Here is a 21,765-nt window from a genome sequence, read left to right on the forward strand (position 1 = left end):
GTAAATTGTGGCATAATTGTCATTTTCTTAAATATTTATTAAAGTGCCATAGGTGTCCTGTGTGTCTGATATGTGATAGTAGCATTTCAGACCTGGCTCTGGAGAGCAGGAGACAGAATGAGAGACAGATGGGATCTGCGGCCTCTACATTTAGATCAGCGTTTGATGAATTCAGCCAGTAAACCAGGGCCATGCTTTCATTACATTCTCTCGGCCAGACAATAAAAACACTGCCCCATCAATAGGGACGATTGGGTTGAGAGAAGGGGGTTGTATTCCACAGCCTTGTGGAGTTTAAACTATACAGCCTGGTAATATCATGGGAACTTTTTATTATTTATCATCACAGAGTCTGAGATATCTTCGTGATATGGATGGATTTCTCAGCTCAAGGGACACACGCTTGTCGTGGTTAGGTTGATGGGAGCTATAAACTGGTTTGCACTCACTCTCCTTGAAAACCACTGGATAAATCTGAAAGCAAATATGAGGCCATTGAGTGGAATTACAAGAATACCGAACGAGAGTTCTGAAGGGTAATTTCAAAACTTAATTACAGGTATGCCATGATCATATCCTGAGCTCATATTATTAGATCTGTATATAACCTGTGTTTACTTACTCTCTACAGATGAAATGAAATGCAATATCTGCCCAGTGCTTACTAGAAAAAAGTGGATTCGATCATCGTGTTATATTAAGTAACTCTATTAAATCTTAATGGGCATCATTAAATTTGTCTTTGTAAGAGCTAATTTTTTATGTGCAGAGACATGTAAGCGATTTATTCAAATATTATAGTGAAAATTGCTCCTTTTGTTTGAGTGGCCTGATATTCAGGCTCAATGAATTGGTGGTGACAATACAGCGCCAAATGGTTTTTGAAGTAAATATCCCATTCATTTTTTAAAATATTGTGTTTTATTCCCAGTGAATATACAGTATGTTTGTATATATAGCAGGTTAGCAGGATTAGGGGTGGAACGGATCGCTCGGTACTCACGTATTATCTGTGCGCTCAGCCACACACACCCAAAAAGAGAGAGACGGAGAGAGGCCTGTTTTAGACAGTGCTCGAACACCGATTGATTCATCTTTCGCATTTCCTTGCCCTTGAACGGACACAAACACAAAATGATGTCAAAATACCCGTTGAAATGCTCGTCTCAGCAAGTATTCTCACGTCTTTGTCATAAGTGAACATTTGAGAGAGAATCCGGACGTTTGTCAGTTTTTTTTTCGGTCTGGTCTTAAAGGGATACTCCACTTTTTTTGGGGAAATAGGCTCATTTTACCACTCCCCCAGAGTTAAACAGTTGAGTTTTACCGTTTTCAAATCCATTCAGCCGATTTTCTGATATTTAGAAGAATATCAATAACCAGACAGTTTCTGGTCTCATTGACTTGTATGGAAGACATGCTTGCTCTTTTTCTTCTGTTTTTGTCCTTGCATGTTTCTTCTGGAAATACTTGTGCAGTTTTGCAATGTTTTTGCTGTAATATTGAACAGTATGTTAGCTAACTCATCAATTCTCACAGCACACAAACATATATTATGTAAACACAAACTTTCATTTTGGATGAGATTAATTGCAATTAATCTTTTCATAGCCCATATATATATATATACTTTTTTTTCTTATTTTTGCTGATCTGAAAAATGATCCGTGGCTCAAAAACCGTTAATGATCCGAACCTTGAATTCTGTGATCCGTTCAATATTTTGAAATAAATCCAAATTTTAATTTTCTTCCTTATAGTCAGCCAGTGTCGTAAATGGAGAAAATAAATGGGAAAATACATCTGGAGGGATGGCTGCTGAAAAAGTTGACCAATCTCTTTATTTCTGCAGTTTCTATTATTGCCACTAGTGGTGCAGACATCAGACTATTTACCTTTGATCATGAGAAGGTTTATTTCTTCCAGTTACAAAGGAATTGCTGAGATGCTAAGTAAATCTATCCTCAGGGTCTCTTTGAAGGATGGATAAGGGTTTCTTTTGTGGATCCCAAGGTGCCAGCGATCTGACTCGGCAAAAGCCCTGGATCATTAATGAGGTTGGCTGAATCCAGGCCTCCTTAGTCATTATCCCACCTCAGTGCTCCCGAAAAACTAGAACATGGAGAACAGAGTGATGCATTAGGGCGAATATGCCACTTTTATAGCATAACTTCCACAGAATGTGCTCACTGTGTAACATTGCACGAGATCTGAGTATATACAATGAAGTCCAAAGCATTTGCTTTTTCATTGTTGAACTTTATTGTATATGATGCATTAAATTCAGTGGTTAATCATGTGTTAATCTCTATTTTTCTATTGCAAAGTTAGCTCGACTTTTTTTTTAATAGCTGCACTTTAACTTTCATGATATATAATTTGTCTCCGGCATAGTACCTGTCATCTCCCTCTCCATGTTTAGACTGGAGTGCTCACAACTAGGTCACTGCCACGGCTGCAGAGCTGGCAGCACATCTAAGGTGGCAGGAGATCAGTAGCATGCATTTGGGAAGTAGTTTGCGCCTCACTATTCCACTTTAACAGCATCTTAATACAGTTGTTCAGTGTGCCATGAAACCTGGGTTTAGTAAAGAGCAGGTAAAACTCCTTTGTTCCTTCAGGAGAACTTATTAATCCAGCTACAGGACCTTATTGGAACCTCTCTTGTTAATTATGAGCATAGACTCATTAGAGCAGTTGCTGTGGGAGATCGCTCTGCGAAGGGAGGCCTTTCTACCTTTACGAAAAACCTTTGGCAAAGAGACCACTTTCTTTTGTCCTTTTGCTTTAGAAGGTGGGAGGAGGAAGGAAACGTTGACTCATCTGTCAGCCAGACTTTGAAATTAATACATGCTGACACTTCCCCTTTTCTCCTGGCAAAATCGCATCTGTCGTCTGCCGCAAAATGGAAGGATGGAAAGAGCTGGTTTGACTTTTTTTTGTGATTGGTGTTATTCCTGGACAATGACTTTGTTGTCATTTTTAAATTGTTTAATTATGTTTTAACTCTTTTAAAAAGCATCTTAAACTCTCTGAAAAGAAATGTAAATTTAGTCGTAATTTACTCTCTCGTGTCATAATCACACATATATAATACAGGGCTTGACATTAAAGGGATAGTTCACTTTGAAATTAATTTTTGGTATGTTTTAGCTTACCTCAAGGGCGTCAAATATGTAGGTGTCTTTGTTTTCGCAGTAGTTTCAATTTTAATATTTTTAGGTCAAACCGTTCATGTCTATCAGTCATATAATGCAGGTCTATGGTCACCACCTCAAAGAGCGTAAATATAAGTACACATTGATGGCCTAAGACACGAAACGAGTGCTTTGTGTTAGAAAATGAACAGTATTTATATCGTTTAACCACAGTCACGTCCAAGTGATCAGAGGGCGTGGGTGCTTCGGTCTACGCAAGAATCTCTCGCGCGGTTGCGCAAAAATTCGACGTTGTCTGTTGATGTATCGAAATCTTCTTCCATTGCGATTTCCTGTATATCTAAATATGTTTAGATCTTCACAGTGAAAGGTAGCACTTCCGAAATCTCTGTGTAAATGAGTGACGTACACGCGTGAGAGATCACTTCCGGTGCTTGTGTAGACCAAATCACCCACGCCCTCAGATCACTTGGACGTGGCTGTGATTACAAGAGGTAAAAACTATATAAATACTGTTCGTTTTCTCACACAAACCGCTCGTTTCGTGTCTTAGGCCATCAATGTGTACTTACATTTACGAGTCATTCAATCATGTTTAATTTAGACTTCTCTGTGCTGCTCTTTGAGGTGGTGACCATAGACCTCCATTATATGACTGACAGACAAGAACGGTTTGACCTAAAAATATCAAAATTGAAAATACTGCGGAAACAAAGACACCCACATCTTGGATGCCCTTGAGGTAAGCTAAAACATACCAAAAATTAATTTCAAAGTGTACTATCCCTTTAACACATTTCACCGGTTGCGTGTAACGCAGTCACTCCTACTAGACACTTTGGCGGGTTGAATTTTATATATACATAGTCTTTTCAAAGGGCATCTGAAATAATAAACTAATTCCTATCTAGTGTTGTCAAAATTATTGATTTTTCGATACATATCGATACTGTAATATCGGAAACTCTTTACACAATACCAGCTGCGCGTTCACGCTCTCCGGTCTCTCCGACAGCGAGTGCCACAAAAACGCGTATTGAGCATAATTTTACTCATTCCCACAGATTTTGTGCTCACACCCAAAGCTGGCTAATGTAAAACAGTATAATGGGTCCGTACATCAGGTCTTAAAGTGACAGCAGCCTAATATATAATTTGCCAAATTATGAGATAATTTTAAAAATATCTAGATGGCAGTTTTTCCATATGGTATTGAAGAATTGTGGCCAGTGAAAATGCTGAGTAGCTAGTCACTTTGGAAAACCGCTAGCCACAGTGGCTGGTGAGCAAAAGAGTTAATGTCAAGCCCTGGATGTATAATTGCTGTAGAACCTGAGATTTGGAAATGAACGCACAATATAAAAAGTTCACTCGAGTGCAGAATCTTGTTTTTTTTCGTCATTTGCATACTACGAACGTTTTGATGTGTCAGCAAGCAGTGCAATTTTTCCCTTTGGTCTCCTCCTGTTCGATTGTGCTTATTAATCTTTCGACATTGATCTATCATCAGTCATTTCCAAAACTGAGAGCTGTGTTCCAAACTTGGACTCATACTCTGTTGGCGAGATTATTGATGATACAGAGTCTTGCGGAGGAAGCGTGTTCGAATACGTCTATGATTAATGGAAGCCCCTCAAACAGGAAGCAAATTTCTTTTAAATAATGTTTATGCCATCGATGTTCAGGTCCAGCCTGGAGATGACAAATGGCCCAGGCGGCACTTATTTAAAAGAGGTGCTATCTGTGTCTCTTTATCTGCTGAGATGTTTTGGCATGAGACTCTTAACCTCAGTTCATTTCCCTCTATCATCTCTTAACATGTTTTAGAGCGATGGAAGTAGACAGACGTCGAGTAGATGTGCAGTCAGTGGGCGCTAATGTGCCTGATTCCATGCTGGGACATTGGCTGTGTTCGTAATAGCTTACTACCAATCTGCTCCTGCTATTTCTGCAGTATGTAGTTACATGGGCACAGTATTTTTCTGTGCGCATAGAATACCTACATAACCTGTTACATTCGCCTCATAAACCGGTGTCTACTGTGTGAAATATGACATCCCACAGTGCTCAGTGCTCTTGACATTTACAGTGTGATCCAGTAGTAAAATCTATTTCTTGTCTCATTATTTCATTTGAATGGCAAAATCTTCCAAGGTGATAACAGATGCAAAGTGATGAGGTCATGAAGTGATAATTTAGCATACGACTGTTTGACTTGTGTACATTTTTCTCTTTTAGTATAAGAATCTTATAGCATATTAAAGACATGCTTGCTCTTTTCCTTCTGTTTTTGTCCTTGCATGTTTCGTCTGGAAATACTTGTGCAGTTTTGCAATGTTTTTGCTGTAATATTGAACAGTATGTTAGCTAACTCATCAATTCTCATTCATGTCTTTAAGAGCAGGATGGCCATGACCTTTCTTTTAGTAATTTAAAAAATGAGTGTCCTCTTTGCTAAAAAAAAAAAAAAGGCATTTCTGAAATATCTTGACTTTTCAACAGTCTTGCTTTGGACATGCACAGATAAAAATAAACGTTCTGTAACTGTGCATATTTAAAATAATAATTATACTAATAATACAAAAATAATAACAATTATTATAAAATAAAAAAAAACATTTACTATAATAGTAGTAATTATTCTTCATTATTAAGAGGTTCATTATTATTACCATATTATTGTCATTACAATAAGAATGTTAATAGTATAATATTTGTTTGTTTATTTTTCATTATTATTATTAATATAAATATTATAATTATTAGTAATATAATTAATGATAATATTCAATACAACACAATGGTTATTCAATACAGCCATATAATTATCATTAATAATAATAATTCATTGTATTATTTTTCTTTTCTTAATAAAATGTATATATAAAATGTTTTCATAATAAAATGTATAATAATAATGTTGTTGTTTTGGATAAACATGTTCAAATCAGTAATAATAATAATTCGTAAAATAGGTAAATAATATAAATACCAGGACTCTCAAATGATTAATCGTGATCAATCACATCCAAAATAAAAGTTTGTGTTTACATAATATATGTGGGTGCACTGTGTATAATTATTTTATATATAAAAATACACACACATGCTTGTATATGTTTAATAAATATTTTCATGTATATACTGTATATAGATTTATATTATATATAAATATAAATATTTTATATATAAATAATGTTTTGTTCTTAAATATACATGCATGTGTGTGTATTTATATATATATATATTTATATTTATATACAAATAATTATACACAGTGCACCCACATATATTATGTAAATACAAACTTTTATTTTGGATGCGATTAATCGTGATTAATCATTTGACAGCCCTAATAAATAGATTCAACTTAAAAATTATAAAAAATAAGGGGCCCTATTTTAACGAACTAAGTACATGATCTAAAGCGCATGGCGTGTCCGAATCCACTTTTGCTAGTTTAATGACGGGAAAAATGGTCTAAAAGGGTTGTCCCTATTCTCTTATTGAGTAATGGGTGTGTTTTGGGCTTTGCCCGTCAGAGTCTCATCTCCCATTTCCTTTAAATGCCAGTTGTGCTCGCACCAAGGCGGATTCGCTATTTACATGATGGAATATGATAGTGGAAAGGCAGAACGCGTCTTTAGGCAAACAATAATAATCTTTTACATTGTAATCCTTTTATTTTTAATATATTGGCATGCTTGTGTGCTGCTGCGCACATTACGAATGTGCTCTTTAAATAAAAAAAAATTATAATGTTTCAGGTGGTCAATGTCGCAGTATTTCAGTATTTTCAAAATAGCAACGTGTCAACAATGTGCCTAAACATACCTGTTTTCAGACCAGCATGATGGGCAGAAACGCATTTGCTATCTAAACAACGTGGCACAGGACGTGAAAATGATAACTGCGTCGGGCTGAAACTAGCAAAACACACGCGCATGTTTGCATGCCCCAAAATTCTGATAAATACAGGTTAATGCCAGATGTCTTCAATCTGTGAGAAACTGGAATAAGGATGTGTTTACAATACAAATCTGACCAAATCCTAATGTCTTGTGCATGTAAAATGACTTTGAATCATTCATCAAACAATAAAGCCTATTGTTTCACAATACAGTGTTCATTAAGTCGTTCTGTTCCAAACACAGCCATTGAAATTGATAGTTCAAGATGAGTTTTGAATAGCTGGATCTTTTAATTTGTAGTTTCCTGCTGTGTTGCAATGTTTAAGCAGATGTGGTGACTAAGGTCTCGCGTCCTGTCGAGTGTATGCCATGAGGTTTCGAGCAAAACCAAATAATTATACACAGTGCACCCACATATATTATGTAAATACAAACTTTTATTTTGGATGCGATTAATCGTGATTAATCATTTGACAGCCCTAATAAATAGATTCAACTTAAAAATTATAAAAAATAAGGGGCCCTATTTTAACGAACTAAGTACATGATCTAAAGCGCATGGCGTGTCCGAATCCACTTTTGCTAGTTTAATGACGGGAAAAATGGTCTAAAAGGGTTGTCCCTATTCTCTTATTGAGTAATGGGTGTGTTTTGGGCTTTGCCCGTCAGAGTCTCATCTCCCATTTCCTTTAAATGCCAGTTGTGCTCGCACCAAGGCGGATTCGCTATTTACATGATGGAATATGATAGTGGAAAGGCAGAACGCGTCTTTAGGCAAACAATAATAATCTTTTACATTGTAATCCTTTTATTTTTAATATATTGGCATGCTTGTGTGCTGCTGCGCACATTACGAATGTGCTCTTTAAATAAAAAAAAATTATAATGTTTCAGGTGGTCAATGTCGCAGTATTTCAGTATTTTCAAAATAGCAACGTGTCAACAATGTGCCTAAACATACCTGTTTTCAGACCAGCATGATGGGCAGAAACGCATTTGCTATCTAAACAACGTGGCACAGGACGTGAAAATGATAACTGCGTCGGGCTGAAACTAGCAAAACACACGCGCATGTTTGCATGCCCCAAAATTCTGATAAATACAGGTTAATGCCAGATGTCTTCAATCTGTGAGAAACTGGAATAAGGATGTGTTTACAATACAAATCTGACCAAATCCTAATGTCTTGTGCATGTAAAATGACTTTGAATCATTCATCAAACAATAAAGCCTATTGTTTCACAATACAGTGTTCATTAAGTCGTTCTGTTCCAAACACAGCCATTGAAATTGATAGTTCAAGATGAGTTTTGAATAGCTGGATCTTTTAATTTGTAGTTTCCTGCTGTGTTGCAATGTTTAAGCAGATGTGGTGACTAAGGTCTCGCGTCCTGTCGAGTGTATGCCATGAGGTTTCGAGCCGTCGAACAAACGCTAGAGCATGGCATGCATTGTACTTTTGGCGACATTGTTGTCATGCGTGTGACGTTTTTCTTTTGATGCTGGACAGGCCTTGTAATGATGGACGTTTAAGTGTTGTTGCTATGGCAGCGTGCCGGAGCGAACCAGTGTGTCGAGAGCTGCGAATGATAATGTCCCAACCATCCACAGAAAGTACATAGTGCGTCAGCCGTCATCAGCTTCAAGCGTGTGCGCGGACACTCCAACACACTTAGCTTGCAGTGTTGTCACAGCGACATATGCATACGCAGACTTGTTAGCGACACACTCTCAAAGAACTTGATGTTTGTTCACACCCCAAAGGAGAGCTTTCATGTGTCATAGGAAAAAGGCTTCACTTTAGGGCTAATTTTTGCTAATCGCCAGCTGAGCTTCCTAACATGCCCAAGTGCCACACTGAGTCATGATGTTAGATGTCTGCAACACAAAGACATGTCCTTAGAGAAAGGCATAGTTTGCCTCATTTAGAAAGAATGAAGTGTTTTTTTTTTTTTTTAGCGAGGTGACCTAAGCGGCTTTGCTGATGCAGGCAATAAAGAGAGCTGTCTGGGAAACTTAAACCGAGTGGTTTCCAGACCCACTGGCCGTGAGCCCGCTAAACTGAAGCACTATCAGTGTTGTGCAGCATAGTGCACCTGTTACTTCACTGCAGAGCCGAGGACCACATGCTGATACAGAGACTTCATTGTTATCATGGTCTAAGCCAGGCTTTTAGGAGAGGCATGGAAATGCCAAGAAATCAAATGATTTCTGCGGTTCACGTCAGAATGAAAAATTTCCTAATAATATACTCACCCCCATATCATCCAAGATGCTCACGTCTTTCTTTCCTCAGTCGAAAAGAAATTAAGATTTTTCAGCAAAACATTCCAGGATTTTTTTTTATCATATAGTGGACTTCAATGGGGTCCAAATTGCAGTTTCAATGCCGCTTCAAAGCCTCTACACGATCTCAGACGAGGAATGAGACTCTTATCTAGGATCATTTAAAAAAACACACACGTTCAAATACTTTTTAACCACAAACGGCCACAGATGTTGCTGGTCCGAACTGATAAACGATCCGTGAAGCACATAACGAGTAGCGCAGTTTCATTACGCTTTCATTACGGTTGCCATTTGATGTTGCGCAACGTTGTGGTGGCAACACCGCAAACATTCGCGTCAGCGCGAATTTTGTCGGCAGGAAAAATTGTCAAATGAATCGTTCGGTTTGTATGCATACCGAACCGAAATGGTTCAATACAAATACATGTACCGTTACACCCCTATTATAAATGTAATATAATTTGGTACGATTATAAAACAGCTTCATCTCAGATCAATATCTCTTATCCCCATAATTATTTATGTGGTGTAATAAGTGGTAAAACTGTATACCGGCGTATCTAGTTTGATTTTGCCGCTGCAACTCTCCGCGTTTAAAGAGCTAACCAATATTTCAACTCAGATTAATATTTAATTTATTTATGTGACAAGTAGCCGTGTAATAAGCAGGGTAATGTACGTCCAGCCGGTTGTTATTGCAGAATAAACCCCTTCAGGCTGATGCAAGACTGACTCTGGGTTTATTCTGCGATAACACCCAGCTGGACGTACATTATCCCTTACTTTAAATAGAGAAGAGTTATTTTAAATTGTAATACAATTTCAAATCAAATAAATGCAGCATTGGTGAGCATAAAAGACTTCTTTCAAAAAGATGTAAACTTATTATTTCAAATAATACTTACTTTGGTACGGAAGCCCTGAACCGCAACCTAAAAAAAAAAAAAAAAGTCAGTAAAAAAAAAAAATCTTAAAAAAAAAAAAAAAATCTGTAAAAAAAAAAAAAAAATCTGTAAAAAAAAAAAAAAAAAATCTAGCATTTCGAGATTAAAGTCGAAATGTTTCGAGATTAAAGTCGAAATGTTTCGAGATTAAAGTCGGAATGTTTCGAGATTAAAGTCGAAATGTTTCGAGATTAAAGTCGAAATGTTTTTTAATCTCGAAACATTCCGACTTTAATCTCGAAACATTTCGACTTTAATCTCGAAACATTTCGACTTTAATCTCGAAATGCTAGATTTTTTTTTTTTTTACAGATTTTTTTTTTTTTTTAAGATTTTTTTTTTTTTTACTGACTTTTTTTTTTAGGTTGCGGTTCAGGGCTTCCGTACTTTGGTAACCACACTCTAAAAAAATTGGGTCAAATATGGACAAACCCAAATATTGGGTTAAAAATGTAATTAAAAAATGCATTGTTGAAAGTGAAAGTTGAAGTTAACATTTTAAATGACATTTTTAACCCAACATTTGGGTTTGTCCATATTTGACCCAACATTTGGGTTAAAACAACCCAGCATTGCTTAGAGTGCAGTTTTTCTTAAAACAATAACTATAAATAATTATTTTATTGTTGAATAGTTGTTCTTTTTAGTTTAAACATTAAATAACATAATTATATAAAGTATTATATTTTTTATTGTACAGATATATAAACGGTATTTTAATTACTGTAATAAACATTGGTAATTTTCATTTTAATAATACTTTTATTTCTATTTTCTAAATAAATAATTGAACATTTAAATGTTTCAATCAATTCTTTGCCATACGCAAAGTTTCACCAAGCTCTTTTTGTGAAGGGAATCAACACAAATGTGGCAGCTGTGCCCTCATTTTAGTGCTCAATTCAATTCAATTTCTGCCTCTCTGAGAGGTTCAGTAAGAGAAATGGATCATTTGTTTTATCCCTTTGTACCTCAAACCTTCCTTTGCTTTCTCTCTCCAGCTGCTGTCAGAGAGTCAGATCAACATGGTGAAAGTGGTGAACTCTGTGAGCGACGCGCTCAGCTCCATGCAGAAGGAAACCGGAAACATCAAGAGCCGTCTCAAGGCAGATCTGCAGAGGGCTCCGGTGCGTGGCGTCCGGCCCAAGGGCTGCGCCGGTGGAGAGGGTAAAAAAACCTCCTCATTAGCCCCATATTCTCAACTTTCCAGCCAGCTCTAATGAGCCCTAGAATGGTTTCACACCTATTCCCTCGTACGCTTTCGAGCAGTGTGAAAGAGACATGCCACTGCTTAGACAGCAGGTGCGAGATGACAGATTTGAAGTCTTGAAGCTTTCTTTTCTCACACCGCACCTTGAACAGGTTTCTCAAAAAACACAAAAAACGGATGGCTTGCCGCTTAATGTGGATTGATGATGCTAGCATGTCCTATCTTCTGATAGGTTCCAGACCCAGGGACTGCAGTGACATCTATGCCAGCGGGCAAAGAGAGGATGGTATCTACTCCGTTTTCCCCACACATTACCCCGCAGGCTTCCAGGTCTTCTGTGACATGACTACTGATGGAGGCGGATGGACGGTGAGTCGCTCAGGTGTCAGTTCCCAAATACGGCAATATTGTTTCCGGTCACCTCAGAGCTGTTTTTAGTTTTGCTATATATATATATATATATATATGAGTTAACTGAACAGCCGTTGGAATGAAAATCACTAGTAATGAGTCATTCCATTAGGCATTGACTTGTTAAGCGTACGCTCCCACGCATTAGTAAGCAGGTCACAGATATGCGCATGAATGCATTCGCATGCACAAACACGCTTCAAACCGATGTTTCACAAGTGTACAGTTCATTACAGCAGCTGCATACTAAATAGACAGAGCAAACTTATCTTTTCCGAGGGCTTTACCTCCTCATTCGACGCACGCGGAAGAGTTTTAATTTCATGGTCTTTTGAATAAAAATAAAGATTTGGGGGTGTATATATATCATTCAACGGTAGAAATGTGGCAACCGGTAGAAAGAGAGGGCCCCTTCCGCTGTAGAAAGGGTTTTTTGATTATAATGTGAGCGATTTAGTTTTGGTTTTGTTACGAATAATCGTATCATTTGAGTTATCTCGGTTCTCGGACGTGGTCTCGGATTGTTCTGTTCTTCGAAGCTCATAGGTCAGCAAATTCAGGTTTAGTGAACGTAAACAGGATTAAATTTTGGTTTATAAGTGGAAGTCTGATATTGGAAGTCTGTCAAAGCCTGTTTAATTGTGAACTGTTTGTAATAATAATTTTTAATAATTTAAAATATAAAAATGAAACTTAATGTTAAAGCAGAATGAATCTTGTATGCATTGTGAAGTTGACTGGATCATTTATAATGGCATTTTATTCAAGGCGTCGTCTTCTGTGCACTTTAAAGCGAACTTTTACTAAGTTTATGACATGTTATTGAATTACATTGAATTGAGTTATTTTATATGTAACGTTCATTTAGGTTCATTAACAGTGTTGAATTTGAGATTTTGTCAGGCTTTATTTGATCTCATAGTCCCTTTCATTTTTAAAACGTTATGATTTAAAGAAAAAGAAAAATGTAGTACTTCATATTAAACTTTTTTAAGTTAGTTGCCAAGCAGGATTGATCTTTTTCAATTCAGTTTTTTACATTTTCCAATTTTTCATCTAATATTTATATATTTTACTTCTTATTTTAGTTTACTATCACATCCCTTTTGGGATGTAAACATTTTTTGTTTTTGTCTGTAGCACATAACTCAAACAGTGATGTGAGGTTTTAATAATGCTGAACACTGCAAATATGACAGGTATTTAATATATTGTGCAGTGTTTTTCTATCATCATTATTAAAGACAGTCCGCTTTGTGAAATTGCGATTATAGTGGAACACTGCGATTGCTTCAAAGCGGCAGGTTTCAGACAGACATCTTAAGAATCCTCTAATCAGTTCACAGGGATGACTTTGCATGGTTGTTGTCGGATAACATCCTTTTTTAAAAACAAGTGGCTTTAAATCTATTCAACATTGTCAATCCTTTAAGCGTATGAAACAGAAAACAGCACTTTGTCTTAATTAAATTTAGTGGCGTTATTTGTAAGACTAACTGATTGGACTATGTGAAACGGATCTGATGATGACTAATTGAAAGAACGCTGTTACCGCCGTGTCCTCATTTGTTCGATGTCCTCTGAGAACATTCTTTGAACAATACTCTGGGAACATCATAAGCTTTATGTAAGTCTGTCTTTGTATATGCAAGGCTATTGCAATGAAAGAAGATAAGATTTCTAAGAACATATGGTATTACTAAGACATTGACAAAACTAACCAGTAAAAGGAAAGAAGATATTTGATGACACATCGTCTTTATGGTCATCAGTCCCTGAATGTGTTTTATTAAGGTCAGTGGTAGAGGCGGAGAGCAGAGTTGTCCTTGCGTTATGAATACAGACACGCCGTTTCCTCCGTGGCGAAACAACTGTCAAAACATGTGTTTTCATATTTGCTCTCTCTGGATAACATACATGGTGTTGAAAAGGATGACATATTGTATTCCCCGATTACAGTCAAAGCTGCTTTGCGGCTGCGAGAGCATTAGCTTAGCACCGCTAAGCGTGCCGGGAGCGCTGGGAATCTGAAGAGGCAGAAAGGAACTGTTACATGGAATTAATAGATCTAGCGCCACTATTCATCATCTGCGGCCTCCAGCGGGTTTTTGATGAGGATGTGGGGCTTTTCTGCTGGTCCCGGAGTAGATCAGCCGGGTCACGGAGAGGGGTGCTAGGGGAGGGGGTTGTAATTTCACATGCTTGGACATGCACACAATTCCTGCCACGGACATTCCCGGTTAGCTGTGGAATGAGCTGTCCACTCTTCTCCTCAACAAACGCTTGCTCTCTGGTGTTTTATTAAAGGAATAGTTCAGCCAGAAATGAAATTCTGTCATTATTTACTCGCCTTCATGTCTTTCCAAACCCACATGGTGTGTTTTTTTTCTTCTTCTGGTGGACAAAAAAAAATAAAAACATTTTGAAGGATTTTTATGTAGCACTTTTGATAACAACAAGCTCTGAAAGGGACAAAAGAACAAAACTAAAAGCACCAAAAAGTGTGTTGTAGACTTAAATTTCACTTTTTTTTTTTACATAAAGCTTTTGTATGAATTAAGAGTTCCTATAGTCATTACTCTAATTCCAATCAATAATTTTTATGTTTTTTTGTCTTTCTAACCAATTAAAGGAGTAGTTCACTTTAAAAAAAAAAACTTTTGCTGATAATTTACTCACTCCCATGTCATCCAAGATGTCCACATCTTTCTTTCTTCAGTCGAAAAGAAATTAAGGTTTTTGATGAAAACATTCCAGGATTTTCTCCATATAATGGACTTCATTGGGAACCAATCGGTTCAAGTTCCAAATGAGAGTTTCATTGCAGCTTCAAAGGGCTTTAAACGACACCAGACGATGAATAAGAGTGTTATCTAGGACACTTTGAGTCATGACTCAAAGAAAGATTTGTTCATTTTGATGAACGAGTTTGAACAGGAGAGTCACGAACACGCATCACAGAACAGAACAAGGCGAGCATTTGTGGTTATGAAACTTCACTAGATTTCACTAGATAAGACTCTTATTCATCGTCTGGTGTCGTTTAAAATCCTTTGAAGCTGCACTGAAACTCTCATTTGGACCTTGAACCATTTGGTTCCCAATGAAGTCCATTATATGGAGAAAATCCTGGAATGTTTTCATCAAAAACCTTAATTGCTTTTCGACTAAAGAAAGAAAGACATGGACATCTTGGATGACATGGGTGTGAGTAAATTATCAACAAAAAAGTTTTTTTTAAACGTGAACTACTCCTTTAAAAGACCTGGCCCTGAAGAATCATTAGATCATAGTATGTTGGTCATATGAGTCATTGCACTGATTCAGATCAATAAATAAAAATTTCATGACTGAATTTGAGTCTTTTTAGCCAATTCAGTATAAAAGACCTGGCCCAAAAACATCCGCTTTCAATGAGTATTTACACTGATGATGTCCAATCACCTTAAACCGATTTATTTTTAAAAAATCTTCATCATAAGAAGCATACATTTGTAGTGAGTCTTTATTAATAAATAATAATAATAATAAAAATATATATATATATAAATATATAAGACTGAATTTTGAATTGAACCTTGTGAGTCATATGGACCAATTTATGGTGCTTTTATGTGCTTTTTGAGCTTGAAAGCTGAAAATAACCACAGTTTTCTTTTATCAGTTTAAATGTGATCAGTTCAATGTCTGCCCTCATAAACATATAGAAGTTGAAAGAAAGACTGGCAGAGAGGGTCAGGCGGAGAAAGTGCACACCGGGGTACTGAAAAAGAATCCTCCAAAACTACAAATAACGATGGCTAACTGTGGTTAATTGGAGCAGATACTTCATTTATGCAGTAATCAGATGTATAAACATCTGGAGGGCAGCTGTGGCTGTCAGCCATGTCTGGAATAATGTCCCGGTTCTACCTCCGTCAGCACACAGGTGCATTCAGCCCCCAAACAGCACGTTCCTGAACAGCGCTTTCCTAAATGCTCTGACCAACAACACAACACAGAGTTGTTTTCACCAGCTTAACACAACCTACGACATAATCTTCACCCCAAAAGTCTTTCTCTCAGCATACTAACTGCAAAAAATAAATGTGACATGAGTCAGGGTGATGTGAACCACTGTAGGAAGCTTGCGAACAGAATGTCAGTCTACTCAAAAGTGAAACTTCACGTCCACACACATTCTGTCAGCTCGCAAAACTAGCACCTGTCTGCACGCTGGCATTTCATATGATCTGTTGTTTTCATTTGAATGAACTATGATTGACTGTTTTGACACTTGAAAGAATCCGCACTGAGTATGTGAATGATTTAATGACTCACTGTGTTTAAAGGAATTTCTAGGTAATTTTCAAGCCTATTGATTCATTCAGTGAGTGAAATTAGACTGATTCAAACCAGTCAAGTCTGATCATGATAAACTAACTGGTTTAAAATATTATATCTCTTTCCTGAAATGCTGAAAATTAAACCTTTTCATCACAGGAATGTATTACAGATTTAAAATATATTAAAATAGAGACAGTTCTTTTAAATTGAAATAATTGTTCACAATATTACTGTGTTTTTGATCAAATGCAGACTTGGAAAGACTTATTTCAAAAACATACAAAGGTACTACAGACCAACTATAGCATAATGTTCATGACTGATTTTTAACTAATTCATTCAAACTGGCTCATAAGAATCATCTGTTACTTAATGAGCTATTATTCTGATTCAAACTATAACTCGAATGTTCAGGACTGAGTTTTGAGTCTTTATAACAGATTGATCTTTGTTGTAGTCATCATTTTATTTGCGGCACCCAGTCTTTCTTAGCTTGGTTGACAGCATTGTAATTGAAAGTGGGTCTGGGGAAGGTTCATTCACAGCCCATTTCCAAAGGGGCGTCACCAACGGACGTCCCTCAAATGCCTCTGGGCGCTATTGGATAGACCTAAAACCAATTAGAGCCATCGTCATCGTGCAAAGCCCGCCTCAACGATTGTGATTGGTGCCTCGATTTGGAAAAATTGGAAATGGGCTTAAATGGGCTCTTGGCCAGACGGAAATCTCAAATTTGCTGGGAGTTCATCAGGGTTTCAGGTTTACCAGACGGTTATTGTTTTAAAAATTTTACCCGATTTTTGATTCCCAACGGTCAGCCTCTCACCTCTGGTTTCCTGATTGTTAGTGTTTAGATGGCACAGCTGAAATTTGGATCTTCAAAGCTCATTTAATGGGGCACTTGGCAATCTGGTTTAGATTTAGACATTATTTTGCACTTGAATGCATTGATTTGTTTCTTTGTGTATTTTTCCCCCCATCTGTCAAAAGCTTTCTCGTTGTACTATTTGTCAAAAATAACAATGCACTTCCAGAAGGAAAAAAACACCTCAAATTTTGGAAACCAGAGTCCCCTGAGGCACTTTAATAAGTAGTGTTGTCCTCCTCTTTGTTTTGCTTTTTGGGACACAAAATGAATTGCTTTTTATTTTTAGGAGACCCATAAAAATGCTTTGGATGCATTTCTGTTGTTTTTGATTATTATGTGCTGTTTTTAAGAGGATAGTTCACCCCAAACTGAATATTCTGCCATCATTTGCTCATCATGTTCTTCCAAACCTTCTTTTGTTGTTGTTGTATGGAACAAAAAAATAGAAATTTAATATTTTGACCAATGTATATAAATATTAATATGTAGTCCATGCAATCACAACAAATGAGGTCTGGAGCTTTCAAACTCACAAAAGCATCATAAAAGTGGGCCATTTAAATAATATTCATGCGCCATATTCATATTCGCCCTGAAGCTATATGATTCAGAAGACTTCAAAATGAAATCATTATTTACTGATAATCTTTTTAAGTGTGCTGTTAATTGTCAACTTAGATTTGTAAAAGAATCATTGAGATGATTTTTGTGATCTAGTTTAATGAATTCTTTGAAAAGATCTAAAAGAATGTCAGAAGTCAAAAGAATGATTCATTCGCCAATCCGAATGATTCATTCACCAATCCAGCATCGCTACCTCTCGAATGACTTGAGGGTGTGAACACAATGATTCAATTGTGAGTTTGTTTAAACCCGAGGCAGCATATTGAAAATGAGTTGTTAGTTAGAACACACCAAAAATAGAGCAGACCTACACGCAGTCTCTGGGCGGTTCAGGAATCGTTTTTTCTTTTTTCTCTTCTAAAGACAGACGAGAGAGCCCATCAAGAGAAAGCTCTTTGAAAGATGGCCTGACACGGGCGGCAATCAAAGCATCTAAGAGGAAATTGCACCAGCGATGGCATCTTACTTTGTTGGCATGGCATGGGAATGAAATATATCAATCTAATTTCAATTTAAACCTAGAAAAGTTTCAACCGGAGCACTGCGGCCCACTCCCAAACTCCCGCAGCTTAATCGTTCCTTCTCCACCGTCTCTGGTCGGGATCTCCACTAATTGCTGCATTTTTCTCCCGTTGTGACTCTTGAGGAGCAACTCTGGAGGGAGGGAGGCAGAAAAAGGGGTTGGTTTTTGATGGCAGATCTTAAGAGGTGATGAAAGTTGAAAGTAACATTATTGCCAGAGGGGGAAAAGTCTCAGTATGTCTTTCTTTTTCTTTTTCCATCTCGACGGTTTGAATTTTGCATGACCATTAAAGGTCTGGAGGTCTAACGATTCTTAAGGTTGCTCTATTTATATTCAGGCAGCTAGCACTACCCCTAGGTTGTTTCAAAATGGCCGAGTGCCGCGCGCCACAGCGGCAGACGGGTTCTCGCTGACATTGATCTTAGCAGAGAGTGATGATTTCTCATGATTACAGACAGGCTGGAATTGTAAGGGTGGTCTCAACGGTGAAAGGAAAATGCATTATTCCTCGTGCAGATTGCACTGGTCTTTTCTGAAAAATTCAAGTGTAATCACAACACTCTTGAAAAAGCATTATGTGCTGTGTAATTTCCTATTTTTTAAAGGTGGCCAGGTGAAATGAAATGCTTTATCTATTATACATACATGGCTGGTGGGATGGCACATGAAGGGGCTCCGTTGAAATATTTACCTCTTCTGTAAAGCGAATCAGACGGCATGCTGTTTGGGTTTGGGGGAGTAGTGATGTTATTACATGTGCCACTCTCAAAGAGAACGTAAATTTCCATGCGATTAATTTGCTTTCTTCAAGCTCTGAATGCCTTCCCAGAGGGACCGATATTTTATGAAATATGTGAATAAGCCATGGGATGTTTGGGGAATGTTGGGAATGTTTGATTCTGACACACCTACAGTATACTAACATCACATGAATAGACCTATAATTTATATATATATATATATATATATATATATATATATTTATTTTTAAACTCTATTCATACATGTGTGTGTGTGTGTGTATATATATGTATACATGTGTGTATATATATATATATATATATAATAGAATATATATAATAGAATACTTGTTACCTCAACAAAATAATCTTGTAGTCACGTCATACAGATGTTAATAGGATGTTCCCACAAATTAATATCTCATGGCCAGGACATATTTCGCTCCCACATTAGGGATGGCGAAAACTAAAAATTTTCTCGACCGACCACCGAGAATCATTAGCCGGTTGAAACCGGTTAACCGATTGGTCTATCTGAAATAACAGCCATTTTGAGCCGCGCCTGCAATTTCACAACCCGGCGCCGCCATTCCACTCATGTCACTTTTTTAAAATCCCCATATAGCGCGAAACATTGAGTCCCACAAACACAGACAAATGGCTCCTTTTAGTTTCGAAAAGGTTCTGTGACCTCGCGCCAATTATTTATTTATTTTTTTACCGACCACCGACAACTTTGATCGGTCAACGTTGATACGGTGAACCAACGGTCATCGGGTAACAACCCTATCCCTCATCAAAACTAAATTAACCAAACACATACCCTCCTGGTCACTGTAAAAGTAAAATACCAGCAGGTGGTAAAAAATGAAAAAAAAAAAAAAAAACATATATGTAAATAGACTACTAGAGATTGTAGTGCTAAATAAGAAGAGAGCGAGTGTTCATTAAAATTAATGGTACCATCTGCAGCCAACCACCAGCAGTTTTACACCCTCTAATGTGGTTCTAATATAGCCAAACGTAACCAAACACCATGTGTGCAAACACACATTTATTCTTCATCGGTTATAAATTATATAAATATCTTTAAAATATGTATTTCAACCATTCTACCTATGTGTATTCTGGCCTTTTCATTTTGAATTCACACAAAACTTAATCCAATGTTAATCCCAGTTGTATTTGCCTCCCTTATTCATAAAAAGAATAAAAAAATCCGCTTTAACACCCCTGCGATAATGTTCAAGCACACAATGATTCTCCTAATATAGCTCACATCTCATATTATGATTAATGTGGTCCAGATAACAGGACAACGCCTATGTTAACCTTGAGAATTAGAGGGTAAACCCTTGAAATCTGGCCCCATTCGCTGTGCTTTTACAGATACCCTGTTTGCCTACTATACACAAACTTCACCTTGATATATAGTCTAGAAGTCATTTTACGCTTATCAAACTCCTCGGCTGCACTACTCACTATTTCCGTGCCGTATATATACTGTACGCTGCTGCTTCAGTATATACAGCGCACATGTATTGCCATAGTTGTGGATCTGTATTAAGTAAGGGCTGGAAAACGGTGCATGGCACAGCTGGAATCTGAACAAGAGTTTGTCACAGATGCTATCTGTGCAATCCTTCACGGCACGACTGCCGTTTATTGATTCTCTGGTGTCGGAAGTCTGAACGTCCAGTGCCACAGTTCAATTTGAACCACATTAGAGGGTGTAAAATCACTGATGGGTTGCAGATGGTCCCATTGATTTTAATGGAGACTCAACTCTCACACAATCTGCATATTAAACATCATTAATGTGTATTTGCAAAATTATGCTTGGAGTTTATCAACCTTTCAGCTATCTAAAAGCTGTTTACTGGCAAAGTTTTAAACTGAAAATGAAATTACTTGAAATGATGGCACGTCTGCCTCGTAAAGATTGAACCATTTGTTAGCCCTCAATTATATGTTGGGTTAATATTCCACAAACAGAAAGCACCAAATACAGGGTTAAGCGGCTATATTTAATCATAATTAAAAGCTTTTTCAAGGGGGGGCAAGGCTAACATCCTAAAGATCTGTTTGTGTCCCTGATTTCATAAGTAGGAGACACGTTTGAGAAGCACTTCTGTGACAATTAGATCACCCGTGACTGATGTTAATACCTGGGTTCAAATCAAACCGCAGTTTTGTTTAGTACAGTTTGAGTTTGAAGAAAAGGGGACATTTCAATGATGACACTGCAGAGCCTGACAAACTTGAACCATGAAGCAAAGCGGAATAAGCACGTATGAGCCTGAACGAAGGAATCCTTTTTTCAGACTTGTGAGTTTTCCCGTCAGTGGACCTCCTTACTTCAAAGTGTGTTATCTGCACAGGCCCAGCCCGGATTAAGGGCTGACTTGATTAGGTGTGAAATGGCTCTTTGGCCTCCGAGAGCCCGGCCCTTTGAAGTGTCAGTGTATTTTCTGGACAGTATTGTGTGTTTGGATCAATTTACACTCTCACACTGAAAGACAATGGGATGGGAATGGCTGACTTTACTCGGCCTGGTATTACATCTTAGATGCCAGGAACTTTTTCTTTTTTTTTTGTTCTGTGGTTTACAATAGATGGAGTTTCATGACCCTCTTAAGGTTGTAAAAGTTATATGTAGCCGTCTTCATTTTGGCCATTTGCTTTGTGGCATTTTCAGGACATTTTATTTGGGGGGTGTCAGATTTGACAGTGAAACTCTGCGGTTGTGGGAATGATTAAT

At 37.3% G+C, this 21,765-nt stretch overlaps 1 protein-coding gene across 2 annotated transcripts in view; it reads left to right on the plus strand.

The window, feature by feature from the left end:
• Window positions 1–21,765, plus strand: part of fibcd1a (fibrinogen C domain containing 1a) — a 137,901-nt gene that overhangs the window by 35,924 nt on the left and 80,212 nt on the right. For both annotated transcript variants that reach the window (XM_089119801.1, XM_089119802.1), the window contains 2 exons: window positions 11,304–11,469; window positions 11,745–11,881. In XM_089119801.1, the coding sequence (XP_088975927.1) occupies window positions 11,304–11,469; window positions 11,745–11,881 (303 nt within the window). The remainder of the gene's footprint in view (window positions 1–11,303; window positions 11,470–11,744; window positions 11,882–21,765) is intronic.

Source organism: Pimephales promelas, chromosome 14 (assembly GCF_988280905.1).
Source record: "Pimephales promelas chromosome 14, fPimPro1.hap1.1, whole genome shotgun sequence".
Lineage (NCBI taxonomy): Eukaryota > Metazoa > Chordata > Actinopteri > Cypriniformes > Leuciscidae > Pimephales > Pimephales promelas.